Below are 18758 nucleotides of genomic sequence, written 5' to 3' on the forward strand. Positions count from 1 at the left end.
CGTGTTAGCCAGGATGGTCTCGATCTCCTGACCTCGTGATCCGCCCGTCTCGGCCTCCCAAAGTGCTGGGATTACAGGCTTGAGCCACCGCACCCGGCCGACACTCATGTTCTTAAGAAATAAACAGAAAGAATGTATTTCTCGGGGTCACCATATTGGAACCAACCCAACAGTCCCACAGATAGGTTAATAACACAGAAATCGACCTTTCTACTCTTAAAGCTTAAAACCTGTATTTGTTTCATCTGAGTTCCTTAGGAAGAGACCCTCGGGCTTCTAAAAAAAAAAAAAAAAAAAGGTCAAAGAACTGAAGCTCACCAGGTCAGTACATCCAGACAAAGAGATGCGGGATGCTCCTTCATCATGATTGTGTCCTTGCTCCTCCCAAGTTCCTGTTTGTTAAATCTTGTTTCATTTCTTCCCTGCTATATAAACCCCTAGCTTTAGTCCATCGGGGAGATGGATTTGCCCCATCTCCTGGGCTGCAGCACCCAATGAAAGCCTTCTTCCTTGGCAATACTCCTCCTCCCAGTCATTGGCTTTCTGTGTGGTGAGCAGCAGGACCTAGACCAAACCCCTGGTGGTTCAGTAACAATATCAACCAAAAAATTAATAAGGAGTTCAAATATGCCAGGTCCTAAGAGGCTGGAATAAAATCCCAGGAATTCTAATTTTCAAAATTCTGAAGAAATCACTAAGGAAACCTCTCTTTTTTCCCCTTCCCTTAAACCGGATAGAACTCAGTGTTACTCTCTGTTGCTTCTTTTTTTTAAAGACATCGTCTCGCTCTGTTGCCCAGGCTAGAGTGCAATGGTGTGATCTCAGCTCACTGCCATCTCTGCCACCTGGATTCAAGCAATTCTCCTGTCTCAACCTCCTGAGTAGTGGGGGCTACAGGTGCACACCACCACACCTGGCTAATTTTTTTTGTATTTTTAGTAGAGACAGGGTTTTACCATATTAGTCAGGCTGGTCTCAAACTCCTGACCTCATGTGATCCACCCACCTCAGCCTCCCACAGTGCTAGGTTTACAGGCACGAGCCACCTCGCCCGGCCTCTGTTGGTTCTTACTCTGGCTCAGAGCCACCTGATCTCTCCATCTTTCTACCAGAAAATGTCTCTATATGATGGTTATAATAAAATGCAGCCAAACCATGCACCTTTCAGGCCTTGGTAGCTAGCTACTGAAACTATTTTTCTTTCTTCCTCCTTTCCTTCCTTTCTTTTTTAGAGGCAGGGTCGTCCTTTTGTAACCTGGAGGGAGTGCAGTGGTGTGATCACAGCTCACTGCAGTCTTAAACTCCTGGGCTAAAGCTATCCTCCCACCTCAGCCTCCCAAGTAGCTGGGAGCATAGGAGCACTCCACCAGGCCAAGCTAATTTTTAAAATTTTTTTGTAGAGATGGGGGTCTTGCTATATTGCCCAGGCTGGTCTCAAACTCCTGGGCTCAAGCAATCTGCCTGCCTCAGCCTCCTAAAATGCTGGGATTACAGGCATGAGCGAACACACCCAGCCAAAACTCTTTTCCAAGAACACTCCTTTCCCCAGAATTATTGTGATTGCTTTAGTGATAAAATACATCACATTTTCATTGTACGTCATTAACAAACTCTAAGAAGATAAAGCACAAAAACCATTTTGTAATCTCCTTAAAGAGACAAATACACTAGGCTATTCCTTTTCAAATAATTGTAAATCTGTAATTTATTGCAGATAACTTCTTAGGCATTAAATATAAAGGAGGGAGATGCTATAGCCCAAACAGGAAACATCTCATCAAACAGCAGCACTAAATACCCTACAACACGAAGAAGTAAGACAGGCAGCATTTTTCCAATCTGCCTGTGAAATGTCATGAGGCCCTTAGAAAACAGTACAAACAATGGTAATGTTACTAAAATTAATAACTATCACACAGTAAACAAGTAACACTCAGAAGGACCTAACCTCACACTGATTGCCTTTCCTCGTTAACACGGTACAATTAAAAATGGTTAATACATTTTGTAATATACATATTTTTTACCACAATAAAAAAAAAAAATGAGGGGGGAGCCACCTGGCTGGTATAAGGGAGTCTGAGAGATGGAGTCACTCCTGTTTCTCTTTTCCTAAAACTTTGCATAATAATGTCAATTTTGACTTACACATAAAATTTGGTGATTCTATTATTTACACTTAAAATTACTTATAGTGTCATCACAGACCCATACATCAAGGTCTTATTTGTAGCCACCAACAGAGTTACAAAATTATTTTTTCTTTCTTTCTTTTTTTTTTTTTTTAAACAGAGTCGCAGTCGGCTCACTGCAACCTCCGCCTCCCAGGTTCAAGCGATTCTCATGCCTCAGCCTTCAAAGTAGCTGGAATGACAGGCATGTGCCACCACACCTGGCTAGTTTTTTGTATTTTTAGTAGAGATGGGGTTTCGCCATGTTGCCTAGGCTGGTCTCGAACTCCTGGCCTCAGGTGATCCACCCGCCTCAGCCTCCCAAAGTGCTAGGATTACAGGTGTGTGAGCCACTGCGCCTAGCCACAAAATCATTTTCTGAACATTTTAATATTCTAATAATAATATTAACATGACTAAAGCTGAGTACTTACTATCTGCCAGGCACCATACTTAAGTCCTTACAGTAATCCTATGAGGAAGGAATTAATATTATCTGCGATGAAAGATAAAGAAAGTGGGATTTGAATCCAGGCATTCTGACTAAAAGGCACACACTATCAAACATTAAATCTACCATATATACATATGTATATATTCTTATTCTCTATCATCATAACCAATATCTGAACAATGGAATAAAAATAACAGCTCCCATCAACTAAGTGCTATACTGTGCCAAGCTCTTTCCATATTTTAACTCTAGTCCTCATAATAGCTCTATACATTAACTATTGTCATTGTCCAATGACAAGGACATCACTGTCAAGGATACGAGGCCCAGCTAAATTAAGTGACTTGTCCAAAGCCTCACAGCTGTTGTGTGGCAGAATCAGGATTTAAATTAAGGCATGTTCATCCGCAGGCTGCCTTCCCCTTTCTTACTTATGAAAAGGAAAAAAAAAAAAAAAAAGACCAAATGCTGTTATTTGGGTTTGGGAAAAGCGGATGGGAAAGAACAAGAAATTCGTAGGAATACAAGGATGAACTGCAACAGTTGAGCACCCAGGAGTTAAGCGAGCCCTGCCTGCGGAGTGCATTGTTTCCAGGGCCTTCCTGCTGGATTCCTGATGGTAGCAAATTCCAGGGCTCCAGACTGCAGGCTCAGCCTCTGACTAACACTGCAGTGATTTATTTGAGGATAAATACCTCTGTCAGTGTCTTATGACTGAACACAACAGTCCAAGCTGACTGGAATGAGTGGAATGCAAGGACGCTGGAGCTGAGGCAGCAGAGGCGGGAGCTGGGCCACCTCTCTGCGGAAGCTCTGCCTCCAAGGAGGAGCCCTCCCTGCTCTACCTTCCTGTGGGGAAACAGCAGCGCCCTCAGGAATTGGAGCATCTTGAATAATGAGGAAACACTGACTCATGCTGGAGTGAACGCTTGGGAAGGGGGAAGGAGGAGGACCTCTGTACCTGTACACGCAAAGCTACTCCCTCGGATACTCAGTGCAACCTTGCCAGGATTGGCAAGATAACTCCGAGAACACCAACTGCCCTCACCACTGTCCCCGCAGACTCTCTGGGCAGCTGGTGGGGTGTCTCCAAGTCCTGAACACTGGGGAGAAGCCTCTCCCTTTGCGAGGAGGGTGTGTGCCGCGAGGAGAGTGCAAAGGGGAGAAGTGGATGCACGGAAGTGGGAGGCTTTTCCAATGGAAACACGGTGACGTCGCACAGATTCAGAGACCTGTAGTTTCAACCTGTGTTTCACAAATGACAAAACTGAGGCCCAAAGGGTTGAAGCAATTCATGTCAAGAAGGTAGACAGTGTCAGTGGCACATCAAGGACTGGCTGGATGTGATGAGTGGCACCTTGTCATGAGCATAGGAAGCTGGCTTCCCTTGATGGGAAGGTCCCAAGTTTGTACTGGGGCACGTAAGGTGGGACGAACGCTACTCGGTGTGTACAATCCTAGACTCCTGAGTAAGAACATCACCGACATCTGCTCGGTCAAAAAGGTGCTGAGCTTTCCTTCTATTTGTCTGGTGCATAATGACATTCACTAAATGTTGATTCCCCTAAAAACAATCAATATGTACAGGCAAAAAAAGCGAAGCTTAGCAGATGACTACTCGCAAAAGTTCTATGGCATTTAACACGCGACAGGTCCTACAAGTAGGCTGGAGGGAAGTCAGACTTCCCATCTCACCACAAGTTATCAAAATGAGTTCACTACCTTCTTCTTGGCAGATGAGCACTATTTTTGTAAATAATATCCTTTTCAAATAAAGTATGTAAATGATAACATCAGAATTAGCACAAAGTTGCAAAACAAATAGGGCCCCAGCACGGAGCACCGTTCAGCCAAAATAAGAACAGAGGAACTCACAGATGGGGGCTGAAGATGCGACTCATCTTGGAGACGTGGTCGTTGTCACAGTCTAGGTCCTCATCACCTGGCTCCATGCTGAACTTCCTCTTGCTGGGGCTGATCGGGGGAGGGCCAGTGCGGTGACTGCTGAGGGCAGAGGCCACCGGCAGGGTCTGCATTCTGGGTTCTCCCCTGAGAGCAGCTTCACCTACGCAGAGAGAGATGATGTAGTCACCGAGCAGGAGAAAGGCCCCCATCTCAGTCCCCCAGGCTCCCCGCCTGCCCTGCCAGCCCCTTGCAAAACTACTCCCAGTGGAAAGTTTTTGGCAATGGGACGGGGCCGCCTGCCATCCTCTGAACATGGTTTGAGTGCGGTTAGCTGCCAACCATGAGACATTTGACATCAACGTGGTTTTCTAGCACAATCACTCTTTAGGGTAGAGTTTAAAATAAAAAGTTGCAATAAAATAGCAGGGGGGGAGGCAAAAAGCATTTGCTGTAAACAATTTCAAAAGTTAATTTAAAACACCAAAGCATTTGCTGTAAACAATTTCAAAAGTTAATTTAAAATACCAACGGTCTTTTCATGTGTGGGTATTCCACCCGATATGGACAGGAGAATGACCTCACTGCATTCATGAAACCATTATGCCCAACTCACTTTTCCTGCTTGTTCTGTTTTTTTATTATAGTCTTGGTATTTAATTTCTTTTAAAAGAACGAGGAAAGTTTATGGGCTAATAGTTCACACATTTGCCCCTAAAGTTAAAAGAAATATAAATACATCGTTTAATGGGAGATAAACGTTTAATTCTTATAGTACACTAAAAATTGCACATTAAAATACTATCAGCACAAAACTTCAGCACATAACTTATCACAAGCATAACATGTAGGTAGGTGCAGTTCTGAAACATGTTTCGAAGTTAGGCAATCAAACTAGGGTCCAAATTTCCATTTGATTTGACATCCTGGCGTTTTTCATTACTATTTTAAAAGGTTTTGTACTAGGCAATCACTTTGTGCCTCATTGTGAATTAAAATAAGCATAGCCTTTCATAGTAATAAAGGTTGTGTACTTTCTAAACTTTATAAAGACGAACGATTAACAGAAAACTTCAAACTTTCTAAGTCACATGGGGGGAGCACCTAAATTTTTCACAAATAACCCTTTTATTGTACTGTACATTTTGGTCTCTCAGACCTGACCAATTTTGTTTCCATTTGGTCACAATTTGAGAGTAATACGAGGATAAAGTCAACTTCATCTGAGGCCTTGTGGTACCTAAGAAAAGGGATCTTTGTTTGCCACCACTAATTTTCATATCATCACAAATGTGTGGACAGTGTCAACAGGCATTTACTTCATACACATATGACAAATATGATTTTGTTGGAGAAAGGAGTGAGGAAAAACCCTCTGAATATTTACCAGGAAAAATAAAAACTTGGCCAATTTAGTCAGCAAGATATAAACTAGCAAATATACAGTGACCCATAATACACCTCCAGCCAGGATTTCTTTTAAGGATTCTGGCCCCAAAGCAAACTGGAACTTTCCATTTTAAATGAGATACCTAAAACACAGGCCCCACGCTGGCCTGCCACACTCAGAAATTCAATATGATCTTGGTTGGCCTATACTCCCTATTTAGTAACTTTTCATTTTAAAAAACAAAAAGCAGTGCTCATCTTTATACTTTCATAAATTAGAAAAATATCCTTTCTAATTATCTTGATACTTCCTCCTCCACAAAGAGAGAAGAGGGTGTTCCATGGGAAAGCTTCAGAAGCCCAAACCCAGCTAACTTTCTGGGAAGCCCTGATGGTACCCCCAGGAATGCAGCAACTGCAAATCAACCCTCATCAAAATGGTACCAGCTGACCCTCCTCTCCACGCAGGGTTTCTCAATAACCCTGGCAGGATGCGAGAGGATGAGGAGTCCTCGGGCTTGGCCCCCCGAGCTGTGGTCATCATTTCATTAGATGCCAGCTGTGTAGCAACAGGGGTTGCTATGGAAAACAACCACTACAGCAACAAACTGAAATCACTCCAAAAAAGGAGCCATCACTCATTCCACCAGCATACACTGTGACATGGAAAGCAAAACCCTTGGGTTAAGAACAACATTCCCACTCCCTTCCCCAGTTTCCAACCTAGTAAAAATTCTCGTGCTTGTTTGCATTTTTAAGTTCATCCAACGGATGCACTGCTTATCTTTAAGACTAAATCACTGATGTCTAACATAGAAAAACATTCCACAAGAATCCTCAGAAAACACTGAAGATTTGGGGGTGGGACTGGGGCTGGGGCTACAGGCCCCATGAAGGCACTCTAGGTATCCTTCACCAGGGACTGTGACAGAAGCCTCCACCAGGTCCCCCGGAGACAGTGGTAAAAGCGTGCTGTAGCACTTCAGCTTCTCACTTTGACGGCGCTGGAAGGACCCTGGGAAACACAGTTTGCCTCATTTGATGGATGACGAACCTGTGCCCCAAAACATAGTGTGACTTACCCAGGATCCACCAGTTAACAGGTTAGCTGGAGGCAAGAACCCATGGCCTCTGCAATCAGACAACGCCTCATCGTAAGACTGGACAGCCTTATACAAGGCTTAGAGCAAAGGAAAAGAATCTGCACAGAAGGTCAGAGACAGGTCCGTTCAATTATGTGCCTTTATGCATCTTTGGGGCCCCTCCCTAGATGGCCCTAACCCAACACTTGTATTTTAGACAGGAGTGGTAACAGTTGTATGTGTGGTGGGTTAAAATTATTTTAGTAAAACTGAAGCAAACATTTGGTCTAGGAGAAAAGACACGTGCATTGCAATCTTGACTCTTCCTTTATTTAGGACGGGGTGAATGTGGGCATGTGCTTCCCCTCTCTGGGCCTCCCTCCGTACAACGAGGGGCTAGACTAGCTAATGTGTCATGTTCTTTCCAACTCTTAGAATTACTGATGCAATTCTATGATCAACAAGTGACCAACCAACTAACCAACATTTACTAAGAAACTGTTACTTGTGTAATGGTGAACTCAGCAAAACTCGAGGTATGTGCCTCAGATGTTATTCATCGAAAAAAACAAGGGTGACCCTGGGGTCAAATAAATTTGGCAACCGTGAGATTGAACAACTTTCACAGGAGTTTAACTACAGGCTTTTCTGTCATCTAATGCATCTCAGTCTCTGAGATGGAAACCCAGCAGAGCTCCTTTCAATACCCCCCCAACCCCGAACGCCCCACCGGAGACCCTCGCCCGCGGCACCGCCGCCCCGCCAACCCGCCGCCGCGGCGCGCGCCCGCGGGCGCGGGGGCCGGCCGGCGCGGCCAGCCGCGCAGCGCGCGCACAGCGCGCCCCCCGCAAACCACCGACGCGGGCCCCGCAGCGCGCGAGACGCCTCCGAGGCCGGCCCGCAGCCCGGGCCAGGCGACACCCCCGCCCTGCCCCCCACCCGCCGAATCATTTTCCTTAGTCATTGCCCTAAAATTTCAGCCCAAAAGTTCAACTAGACTCATCAACATTCCACAGAGAACTTGTTCTTCCCCAAATCTTCTCATTTAAGTTCATGCATCCTGCAAAACCACTTAAAATGCCCTTCCATCAGGCTGTCCTTGATTCCTCCAGCTGAAAGTCATCTCCTCTTCCTCTGAACATCTATAGAAACTTATCACTCTGGTGTTTCCCTCCCTACTTTATTTTGTGCTTCTGGAAGCAGGTGGCATTTAATTCATCGAACAAACCTGAGAGTGCAGAGCACACACCTTCCACACAGTAGATGATCAGTGAATACTGACCTACTGAATCAATGAGGCAAGGCGATAGGGCGGGCAGTTTACAGAGCTTTAGGATATGTTAAAGATAAAGGTGCTACAGAATAAGGAGTGTTAAAAGATCTATTTTAAAATATATGAAGAAGTCTTACAACAATTAAAAAGATAACAAAAACAGAAAAGGATTTAAATAGGCATTTCCCAAGATATGAAAATAGCCAATAAGCACATGGAAAGATATTGTATTAATCTGTTCTCACGTTGCTGATAAAGACATACCCGAGACTGGGTAATTTATAAAGAAAAAGAGACTTAATGCATTCACAGTTCCACATGCCTGGGGAGGCCTCACAATCATGGAGGAAGCTGAAAGTCATGTCTTACATGGTGGCAGACGAGAGAATAAGAATGAGAGAAAGGGGTTTTCCCTTATAAAACCATCAGATCTTGTAAGACTACCACGGAACAGTATTGGGGAAACCGCCCCCATGATTCAGCTGTCGCCCACTGGGTCCCTCCCACAACACGTGGGAATTAGGGGAGCTACAACTCAAGATGAGACTGGGTGGGAACACTGACAAACCATATCAGATGTCCAACATCGTCAGCCATCAAGGAAATGCGAATCAATACCACAAAGAGATACCACTAACACCCATTAGGATGGCTATGATCAAAAGACAGAATACAAAAGTGTTAGCAAGGATGTGGAGAAGTTGGAACATGTCTACACTGCTGGTGGAATTGTAAAGTGGCATTGAGAGGTGAAGCCAGCTGGACTTGTGGTGGGGTGTGGACTTGGAGAACTTTTGTGTCTTACAAGAGGATTGTAAAATGCACCAATCAGCGCTCTGTGGCTAGCTAGAGGTATGTAAAATGCGCCAATCAGTGCTCTGTAAAAATGCACCAATCAGTGCTCTGTAAAATGGACCAATCAGAACTCTGTAAAATGGACCAATCAGCAGGACATGGGCAGGGACAAATAAGGGAATAAAAGCTGGCCAGGCCAGCCAGCAGCAGCAACCCATTCAGGTCCCCTTCCATGCTGTGGAAGCTTTGTTCTTTCGCTCTTCACAATAAATCTTGCTGCTGCTCACTCTTTGGGTCTGTGCCATCTTTAAGAGCTGTAACACTCACCACGAAGGTCTGCGGCTTCATTCTTGAAGTCAGCGAGACCAAGAACCCACCGGAAGGAACCAACTCCAGACACAGCATGGCCACGGTGGAAAACAATCTGACAGCTCCTCAACTGATGAAACATAGAGTTACCATATAACCTAGCAATTCTAGTCCTGGGTACATAACCAAGAGAAATGAAAACATGTCCACACAAAAGCTTATACATGATGTTCATAGCAGCATTATTAAAATAGCCAAATAGTGGAAACCATCAAAATGTCCATCAACTAACAGATGTAAAAAATGAAATATCCATGATGAACTATTATGCAGCTATACAAAGAAATAAGATACTGATTCAGCCACGGCACAGATGAACCTAGAAAACAGTATGCTGAGTGTAGGAAAGCAGACACAAAAGGCCATATACTGTCTGATTCCATTTCTATGAAATGTCAGAAGAGAGAGGCTCACAGGCAGAAAGCAGGTGAGTGGTGCTGGGGGCTGGGAGAAGGGGGGATGTGAGGTGACAGTTCATGGGTGCCAGGTTTCTCTGGGGAATGACAAAAACCTTCTAAAATTGATTGTGATAAAAGTTGCATAACTCTAAATATACTAAAAACCACTGAAGTGTACTGTAGACTTTAAATGGGTGAATTGTATAGTATGTGAATTATGTCTCAGTAGAAATGTTACCTCTTCCTCCTCCAAAATAAGAATATATTTATAAGCAGTATAAGGCTCCAATATCATTAGATTCTTTTTTCTCTCAGGCTTTTCACACTAAACTATTAAACAATTAAGAACAGGCATTCACGAATTTTCCCAGAAATAAAAACAAATCTTTTGTTATTATAGTTACATCTCCCTACAATATTAAAGTCAAATAATTTTTAAAACGTTATTTATTAAGCTAAAAAAAATCAATTCAGTGAAGCACTTGAGATGACTTGGGCTCTTGGATGCATCAGATCCTATAAAGTGGCAGTTCAGCTTTTAATCAGTATGTCGAGTGCCTGTGACATGCTGAAGGCTGTCCAAAGTACTGTCACAAGAATAAATGGTGAAATGTGTACAGACCCTGACCACAAGGGTGGGAGGCAAAAGCACATACACCAAAAGGAACTTATCTTGGGAGCGCAAGAGGCCTTTTCCTCTGGTCCTAACGTGTATTCTAAATTTCACAATGGTCTGGCAATTGAAAAAGGAGAAAAGATTATCTTTCATTTTCAAGAATAAACAGAAGGAAGATCTGAGTTGAGTAACCCCGTATTTTAAGCTTTACAAGTTGGCTTCACTACAACTGTCGGTTTTACTTCTTTCAACTTCCCAATGACAACTAAAGAAGTTTTATTTTTTAAATGTATTCGGCCTTTTACATGAAGATAATTTTATCAAGGCACACATTAGAAAATGCCTAAATAAAATGAAGAAAATGCCTAATATATACGAAATTAACTTCTGTAGTTTTTTGTCAAGGTGGCAGTTCTAATGTAGGGATCAAAAATATTCCTTCAAATTTCCCCAAAGAAGATAAGCAAAGATTTTGGCCTAAGATTTCACAAGAATCAGCATGTTTATTTCAACAGCAGAGACGTTTAACAGAGAGAAATGAAAAAAGACAATCACCTCGCTTTATGCTGTGCTATAATGTGATTTTGATAAAATATCACAAGAAAATTCTGCTTTCAAAGTCAGAATGGAAAGAGGGGAGGAGCACAGGGAGGAACCGTGGAAAATATAACCCCATTGTGTAATCCTGTTATTACCATATCTCAAAGATTCTAAGACTATTTCCTACATTTTCATATTGCTAAGACTGAAGTTTATCTTACAAATAATTGGCATATATTAACAGCCAAGATTGCTTCTTTTTCAGTGGGACATAAAATAATGATTCACACAGAACCTAACTCCAGAGGCTTCAAAATAGCACTGGTCTCTTCAACCTCCATTCTTTTTCTTCTTTGGAGATGGAGTCTCGCTCTGTCGCCCAGACTGGAGTACAGTGGCAAGATCTTGGTTCACTGCAACCTCTGCCTCCTGAGTTCAAGTGATTCTCCTGCCTCAGCCTCCTGAGTGTAGCTGGGACTACAAGCATGTGCCACCATGCCCAGCTAATTTTTTTTTTTATTTTTTAGTAGAGATGGGGTTTCACCATGTTGGCCAGGGTAGTCTAGAACTCCTGACCCAAGTTATCTACCCGCCTTGGCCTCCCAAAGTGCTGGGATTACAGGCCTGAGCCACCGAGCCTGGCCTAACCTCTGTTTACTCATAAAATTAAGTGTTTGGATTAGATCAACTTGACAGCCTACTTTTGGCTCTAATGGACTACGTCTTACATAATAGATATATCTTCTAAAGTTAAGTTTCCTTTTACTGCTAATCAAGAAATACTTTCCAAACTTTTACAGAACACACTTTACATAGTGGTAGAAAAAGCAGATTCAACAAAGCAATCAACTAACAAAATTTTTTGAGATTAGCTAATTATTAGCATCTCATGATTAAGGGAGATTTCATTAAAAAAAACAAGGACTCTTCTAGTTCTCAAAAGTTCCAGCTGCATTCATTTATTCGAATACTACAAGAAAGCTGTAGCCAGCTGAAACCTGAGACAAACAGAATCTGGTCCACCAAATGCAGATTCAATTTTCATAGAACAGAACAATCAAGGCCATGACCTTCAACACAGAGATGGGGCGAGTGATTGGGTTTCAGGGGGATTAATGGATTCTCCCGGGGTAAGGCTGCGTTAGCATGGGAACCCGGGTCTCGGCCACATGGCCCTTCACCAACTGTGTGGGCCCATCGCCAGACTGGGGTGTAGGCTGCATAGAAGGTGATGGCATGGCTCCGAGCAATTAATCAAAATAATGGTATTTATGGGCATTTTCTGGAGATTAGACCAACAGCACGGGGTGAAATGAGAATGTCTTTATGGAGAAGGAGAGGGTAAACTATACTCAAATGTATCTTGCTGTAACTTTTAGGGATATATTTTTGACAAAGATCTCTATGCCTTGTGGAGTTTAAGTCCACAATTTAAATCTCCACTGTGTCTAAGGCTTTATGTTCATCCTCCTTCCCAGCCCCTTTATCACGTTTGAACCTAAATCAAAGAAGCAAAACCATAGCTCAGTCGGCCAAGCCAGCTGCACTGCACTGATGTGTCTCCTTCAGGCTGACCACAGTCCATGGCAACCGACTGACATCATGTCCTGGCGAGAGGGCACCCTGGTAAGAGGACCCAGCTCCCACATTCCACGCCCCTCTCACATCTCACCCTCTCGTCACCGTGCAGGGCAGAAGCCCCGGCAGCCACCGCTTACTCACTTTCTTTCAAATAATACTTCTTTGTCTCACGGTCGAGCAGCTGGGGAGAAGACACCATGAATTCAGTCTCCTTCAAATTGTTCAACTTGTGGCTAGTCCCATTCTGGCTCCCTTTTTTCTTTTTTTATAGGACGGCCTTTGCAATGCGAGCCAGCAGATAAAGGCCGTGACGTGCTGTCTGCTCAAGCGCAAGGATCGCCTGCAATTCCCCCAGCCCTTGGGTGGCAACACAAAGCACCTCTCAGCCCCACCTTGCCTCAGGGAGCCGACTGGGCTGGGAAGGGCTGTGCAGGGTCCACACCCTGGACTCGGCTTGCTGTGAGCAGCTCTATTCTTTTTTTCTGAGAGCAAAGATGAGATTGTGTTGAGAGAGTACAGCTTCTATCTTAGACTGCTAATAATATAGTTAAGGGTAACAACAGCACAATAAAACTGGTAGAAGTGAAACATAAGCCATCTTCACTAGAATTTCAAGGAATCTAAATCATTTCATACACACTATACTTTGTAGAAGCCTTCCTGTATCTTCTCTGAGTGTATTTTATTTTACAAGCATATTGCAACATTATCTATTGTTCTGACTTTTCTTAATGCAGCCCCATGAGGGAGGCAGGGAAGAAGAGCTCTCGCCTTGCAGCCGGGGAAACTAGTGTTTCAAGAATTAAGTGAATTTCCCAAGGTCGCAAAGCTGATTAATGGAAGCACTGGAAGTAGAAACCTGGGATTTAGACTCCCCAACTTCCATAATCTTTCTAGGTGTGCAAGATGCTTCACTGGTTGAGGAAAATAAATGGGAGGAAGACAGTTGAGGAGGGAGGAAGGTGAACAAGAAGGGGAGGGGGCGGGAGGAAGAGGAGCTTATCGGCTGAACCATGCCCACCCCTGGAATTAACACGTTAAAGTTCTAAACCCCAGTACCGCAGAGAACATGGCTGTATTTGAAGACAGAGACTTTAAAGAGGTAATTAAGGTGAAGTGAGGTCATTAATCCAATCTGACTGTTGTCTCTCTAACAAGAGATTTGGACAAAGACACATCACGGAAGGGCCACCATGCGAGAACATGGGAGAAGAGAAGGCGGCCATCTGCAAGCCAAGGAGACAGCCCGCCGGAGAAATAAGCCCGTTGACTCTCTGATCTCAGACTTCCAGCCTCCAGGACCAATGAGTTAATACTTATTTCTGTTGTTTAAACCACCCAGTCTGTAGAATTTTATTCTGGCAGCCCCAGCAAACTAATCCAGAGAGGAAAGAAGAGAGGACAGGACTGACACCTGGTTCTGACACCAAGGATGAACAGCTGCCACTGTCCCATCTGTCTGACCTAACATAGTGGGACCGACTGAGATGAAAGCAGCTGAACGTACAGATGCTGCTTCCAGACCAGAACTACCTGAGCACAGGAGGAAACAAACACATGGGCTGGCAAGGGAGGAGAATGGGTTTCCTGCTGGGCACTGGGGAAGGGTACAGCTGCGGCCTGGCCCTCTGACTTGTTGATCATCTGCCCTGCACTAGCCCAGAGGAACCTGGACCTCCCAGTAACTCTTCTGCTTGCCTGCAAGTGAGGAGGACTAGGTTTGTGTTCACCAATCAGGTTGGGGCCTCCTCTGGATGGGGAGGCAGTGGGTCTGGGGTGGGACCTGCCCCCAGACAGTACTGATGATGCTGGTGCAGGACGGATGGTGTCTGCTGGCGCCTCTGGTTTTAAATATTAATAGCTACAATTTTACAGGGGCTGAGGAGAAAAGATAAAAGAATGCCAAAGAAATTATGTCTATAATTCTCAACATCCATTGTGAATATACACTAAAGTGTTTTTTTAATAAACTGAAGTTCTCTGAATACCAAAAGCACTAAAATACTTTAAATTAAAACTTGTTATCACATCCACACATTGTTACTCATTTAATCAGCAAGTTCTATACTGCTTAAAAATCATTTTATTATCTTCAGGGCTAATAAAAGTCCCTGCTGTCTCATTTACCCTGTTGGATTTAGTTTACAACTGAACTGTATCTTGACAGATTATGTAATACTGCAACCTCCATGGAATTAACACTGAATAAGTGGGGTCAAACTAATGTCTTACTATACATATCATTTCAGCTTGAAGAAAACTCTGGTGTGTAACACAACACAAACAGCCTGAAGATCAGCTGATCTAGGTTTGAGGCTGGGTTTTAGCTTTGTAAATCGTACGATTCAAAAAGATCAAACACAAAACAAACAAAAAAGATCAAACACTCATCCACTTCCCTGGTTTCCTGATGCAGACTTAGTAATGACACCTACCTTCTATTCTTGGTCCTCCATTCCCTAGACTCTGGCTCTCAGGCAGCCTTAGAGGCCTCTGAGTAAACTAGGGAAGGGCAGTCCCGCTTAGAGTGTGAGCTCTGCTGTGGCCGTGCTCGTGCAGGCTGAGGACTGCCATCCGCCTGAATATTACAACAGCGGTCCAAAGGGTCACATGCGCTGACATGGCCCCGACACATCACCAGTGAACCTCAAGGAGACAAAGCCAGCTCAGAACCCTTAACACCAAGTGCACAGTCCTCCTTAATGGAAAAGGCTCTTAAAACCTGGCAGAAATTCTGCATTGTATTTACTTGCAAATCTACTTTTGTAACATTTTACTGTTAATGAGAAGGAGGAGAGTTATGAAAGTAAATTGTTAGCAGATGGTATTGGAATCAGGCACTTTGCTAGGGGCTCAATTTCCTCCCTGGTAGAGCTTATAAATGTTTAGAAGGAGAGTAGCTGGATGAGGGTAAGCAAAAAAAAAAAAAAAAAAAAAAAGAGGCTTGTTTAAACCTCTTCGGCAGTTGAGCCAAGCCTCCAGAGGGACTCTGGTTGCCACGAAACAGAGGGATGAAGCTGGTAATGGTATGACCTCTTTAAAATTTAAGTGTTTTCAGGGGCCGGGCGTGGTGGCTCAAGCCTGTAATCCTAGCACTTTGGGAGGCCGAGACGGGCAGATCACGAGGTCAGGAGATCGAGACCATCCTGGCTAACACGGTGAAACCCCGTCTCTACTAAAATACAAAACTAGCTGGGCGAGGTGGCGGGCGCCTGTAGTCCCAGCTACTTGGGCGGCTGAGGCAGGAGAATGGCGTAAACCCGGGAGGCGGAGCTTGCAGTGAGCTGAGATCCGGCCACTGCACTCCGGCCTGGGCGACAGAGCGAGACTCCGCCTCAAAAAAAAAAAAAAAAAATTTAAGTGTTTTGGTAAAAATACTCAAAAAATTTGTCTGCAAGCCCTGTGCCACGTGACAGGTTAAGCACCGAAGGTCATATGCTACTATCTGCATTTTCAAAACGCTGTTTAACTGGAGGGAGTTCCAGAGGGTACCACTTTGCCACAGGCCCTGAGATGGTGGAGTCCTGGAATCAGTCACTGACCACTAGAGGAGGAAAAAAGACACAGTCTTGGAAGTGCAGAGAGAAAATGGAAAACTAAACTTTCCCTCTTCTGATCTCCCATAACACGCCGAGCCGCTAGAATGGCCCTGCCCACAGGCTGTCTAATGGAAGAATTCGCCACGTGCTGCTCTTCTCTGTAATACCTCGCACACTGTCCCAGATACTGTTCTGGGAGGCACGGAGCAGCTCATTCATTTCTGTATCTCTGGGCCAGTGACAGAGAAACAGTAGAAAGTGGACTGTGGAGTCAGAAAAATGTATGATCTTAGCAGTCTCTTCATCTCTCTTGAGCCTCTATTCAACTACCATGAGGGATTTCTATGCGAATCAATGAGAATTTATAGAAAGGCCAGCCCAGAACAGGCAATTTATTTATTACACTGTTGGTTGGATTCCATCTGTTGGTGCAATTCCCATTTGAAGGATAAGATGGCTGAACAAAGGAAACCTCTAACTGTCCTTCTTCCTACTCATGAGAGGCCCCCTCCTCGAATACAGTCAGCACCAGCCAGTGGAAGGGGTCAGAAGACACAGTGCCCAAGAGCACGGGTCAGTGGGTGCTCCGAATCTGCTCTACCAGGAGCTGGCTACATGATCTCGGCGCGGCTGCCTTACTCTCTATGACTGTTTCCACATGTGTGAAATGGCAGTGTGAACCCACACAGGCTCAGAGCGATACTCGGCACGGGGCCGCCTCCTCCCCACACACACTCTGGACTTACAGGCTTTCTTCCATGCACCTTTTTCCCTCCCTAGAATGTGTTCAGAAGCCCTCTCTGCCAATGCATACTCATCTGCACTTTCAAAACCCGACTTGAGTGCCTCTTGTCGGCCTCAGCCCCAAGAGCACCCCTTTTGGTGCCATCTACCTGGGCTGAGCTGCCTGGCAGCATCCCATGTGACATGTGCTGCTGGCCTCAACTCAAAAACTACTCGTTTCTCAGCAATACCATCGTGTGTGCTACCACCAAACAGGAGATCTTGCTCTCTGCAGTAGGTTCCAGTCCAGACCCTGAGGAGTAAGATGGTGGTCCCGGAAAGCAGTTCAAATTTCTCACTGGCATACAGAGTGCTGAAGAAAGGCTATGTATAGGCCCCCTGATTCTGATCGTGAAATCCCATTATCAGCTCCAAGCCCCCCCACGGAGCTGCAGTGGGCAGGGGGCTGGGAGGGGACACATTCCCAAGTCAGCTATCTTAGTCAGCCATTCAGGTATCCCACGAAAATTCATTAACTCACTGTATTCCTCACTATTGCTAAATATGTTGGTTTCAGAAGCCACAGAGTGAATTTTCCAAGGATTAAAACAGGACGCGAAGTTCAAAGATGTCTCACTCCTGACACAGTGGAAGCAGCATTAAGGACTTGGGCACGCACACCATTCGAGGGCCTGACAACCCTGAAGACAGGTAAAGCGAGTAACTTAAAGTCAGCTTCAGTAAACCTTACTGCTGAAACAGCTAAGTGCCCAAGTAAATCATTGTAATTTTTCCAACTTTTAATTTCAAAAAATTTTAAAGCTACCCAAAGAGTTGAATGAGAACAAGAACATCCCATTCTCTTTACCTTGATTCACCTATCATAGCATTTTTGTCAGTTTGTTTTAGCTACATGCATACACATTTTCTTGTACGATTTTTTTGAAAGTATTAATAAGTGGGAGACATCTTATTTCACCCATAAATACTTAAGAACAGGCATATTCTCCTTCAGAGCCACAATACCATTATCACACTCAACAAAGTTAAAGTTGACATATTGTCATTATCTAATGTCCAGTTCACATTCCAACTTCCCCAACTGAACTGTCTCTTTTTGGTGGCAGGGAGGGTTGGGGGAGGACTTGATTAATTCAGGATCATATGCTGCTCAGTGAAGTTGTCATGTCTCTTCAATCTCCTTTCATCTAAAGGCATTTTTTCTCTTTCGTGACATTGATGTTTTTAAATAATGCAGACCAATGAGCTGTCCCTACAAATTTTGGTGGCCTAATCATTTCCTTATGATTAGATCTGAGTTATATTAAATCTTTTTGGCAAGAATACTACCCAGGTGATACTGTGCGCTCCCACCACACTGCACCGCACCGGAAGGACCTGACGCCAGCCCATCCCATTGCTGGGGAGGCTGAGCCTGCGGTACACACAGACCGCTCCATTACAAACAAGTAAGCTCCTCCCTTTTGTAGTAATAGTTAGGGGGTGTGAATCCTGTCACTGCCACTCAATCACATACTCATTTTTTTGTTTGGGTTTTGTTTTTCTATTATTTTTATTTCCCATACTCATTTATTACGTACCTTTTATTTGCAATTTGACAGTGCAGAGCTAAGCTGGATTAAACACAGGGTCCCCAGTTATAATTCAGCACAAGTCCAACTGGGGACACATTTTCATACAAAAGACATTAAAAGAAAAACAGACAATACAATCAGGAGTAGCTTATGCTTTGCCTGGAATAAAGCAGGTGCTTAGCAAATATTTGTTGAATAAGGGACCTGTATGGTTCAGGCAAATAAAAGCTATTAGGCCAAACTGCATCCTTTCTGTTCTTCCTTCTCACATCACCTCACCCCTGGGGCTGAAAGAAAGTCTTCCAACATGGCCACCCTGCCTCCCACCATG

The 18758-nt window shown here is 44.2% G+C and overlaps 1 protein-coding gene across 4 annotated transcripts in view; it reads right to left on the reverse strand.

Moving 5' to 3' along the window:
- Positions 1–18758, reverse strand: part of VGLL4 (vestigial like family member 4) — a 164859-nt gene that overhangs the window by 41931 nt on the left and 104170 nt on the right. For 3 of the 4 annotated variants that reach the window (XM_017858254.1, XM_017858255.1, XM_017858253.1), the window contains one exon: positions 4501–4690. In XM_017858254.1, the coding sequence (XP_017713743.1) occupies positions 4501–4690 (190 nt within the window). Of the gene's footprint in view, positions 1–4500; positions 4691–6998; positions 7113–18758 lie in introns of those variants that run through there. The other variant, XM_017858256.1, reaches the window with a different exon arrangement.

This window comes from Rhinopithecus bieti, unplaced genomic scaffold (assembly GCF_001698545.2).
Source record: "Rhinopithecus bieti isolate Rb0 unplaced genomic scaffold, ASM169854v2 scaffold_48368, whole genome shotgun sequence".
Taxonomy (NCBI): domain Eukaryota; kingdom Metazoa; phylum Chordata; class Mammalia; order Primates; family Cercopithecidae; genus Rhinopithecus; species Rhinopithecus bieti.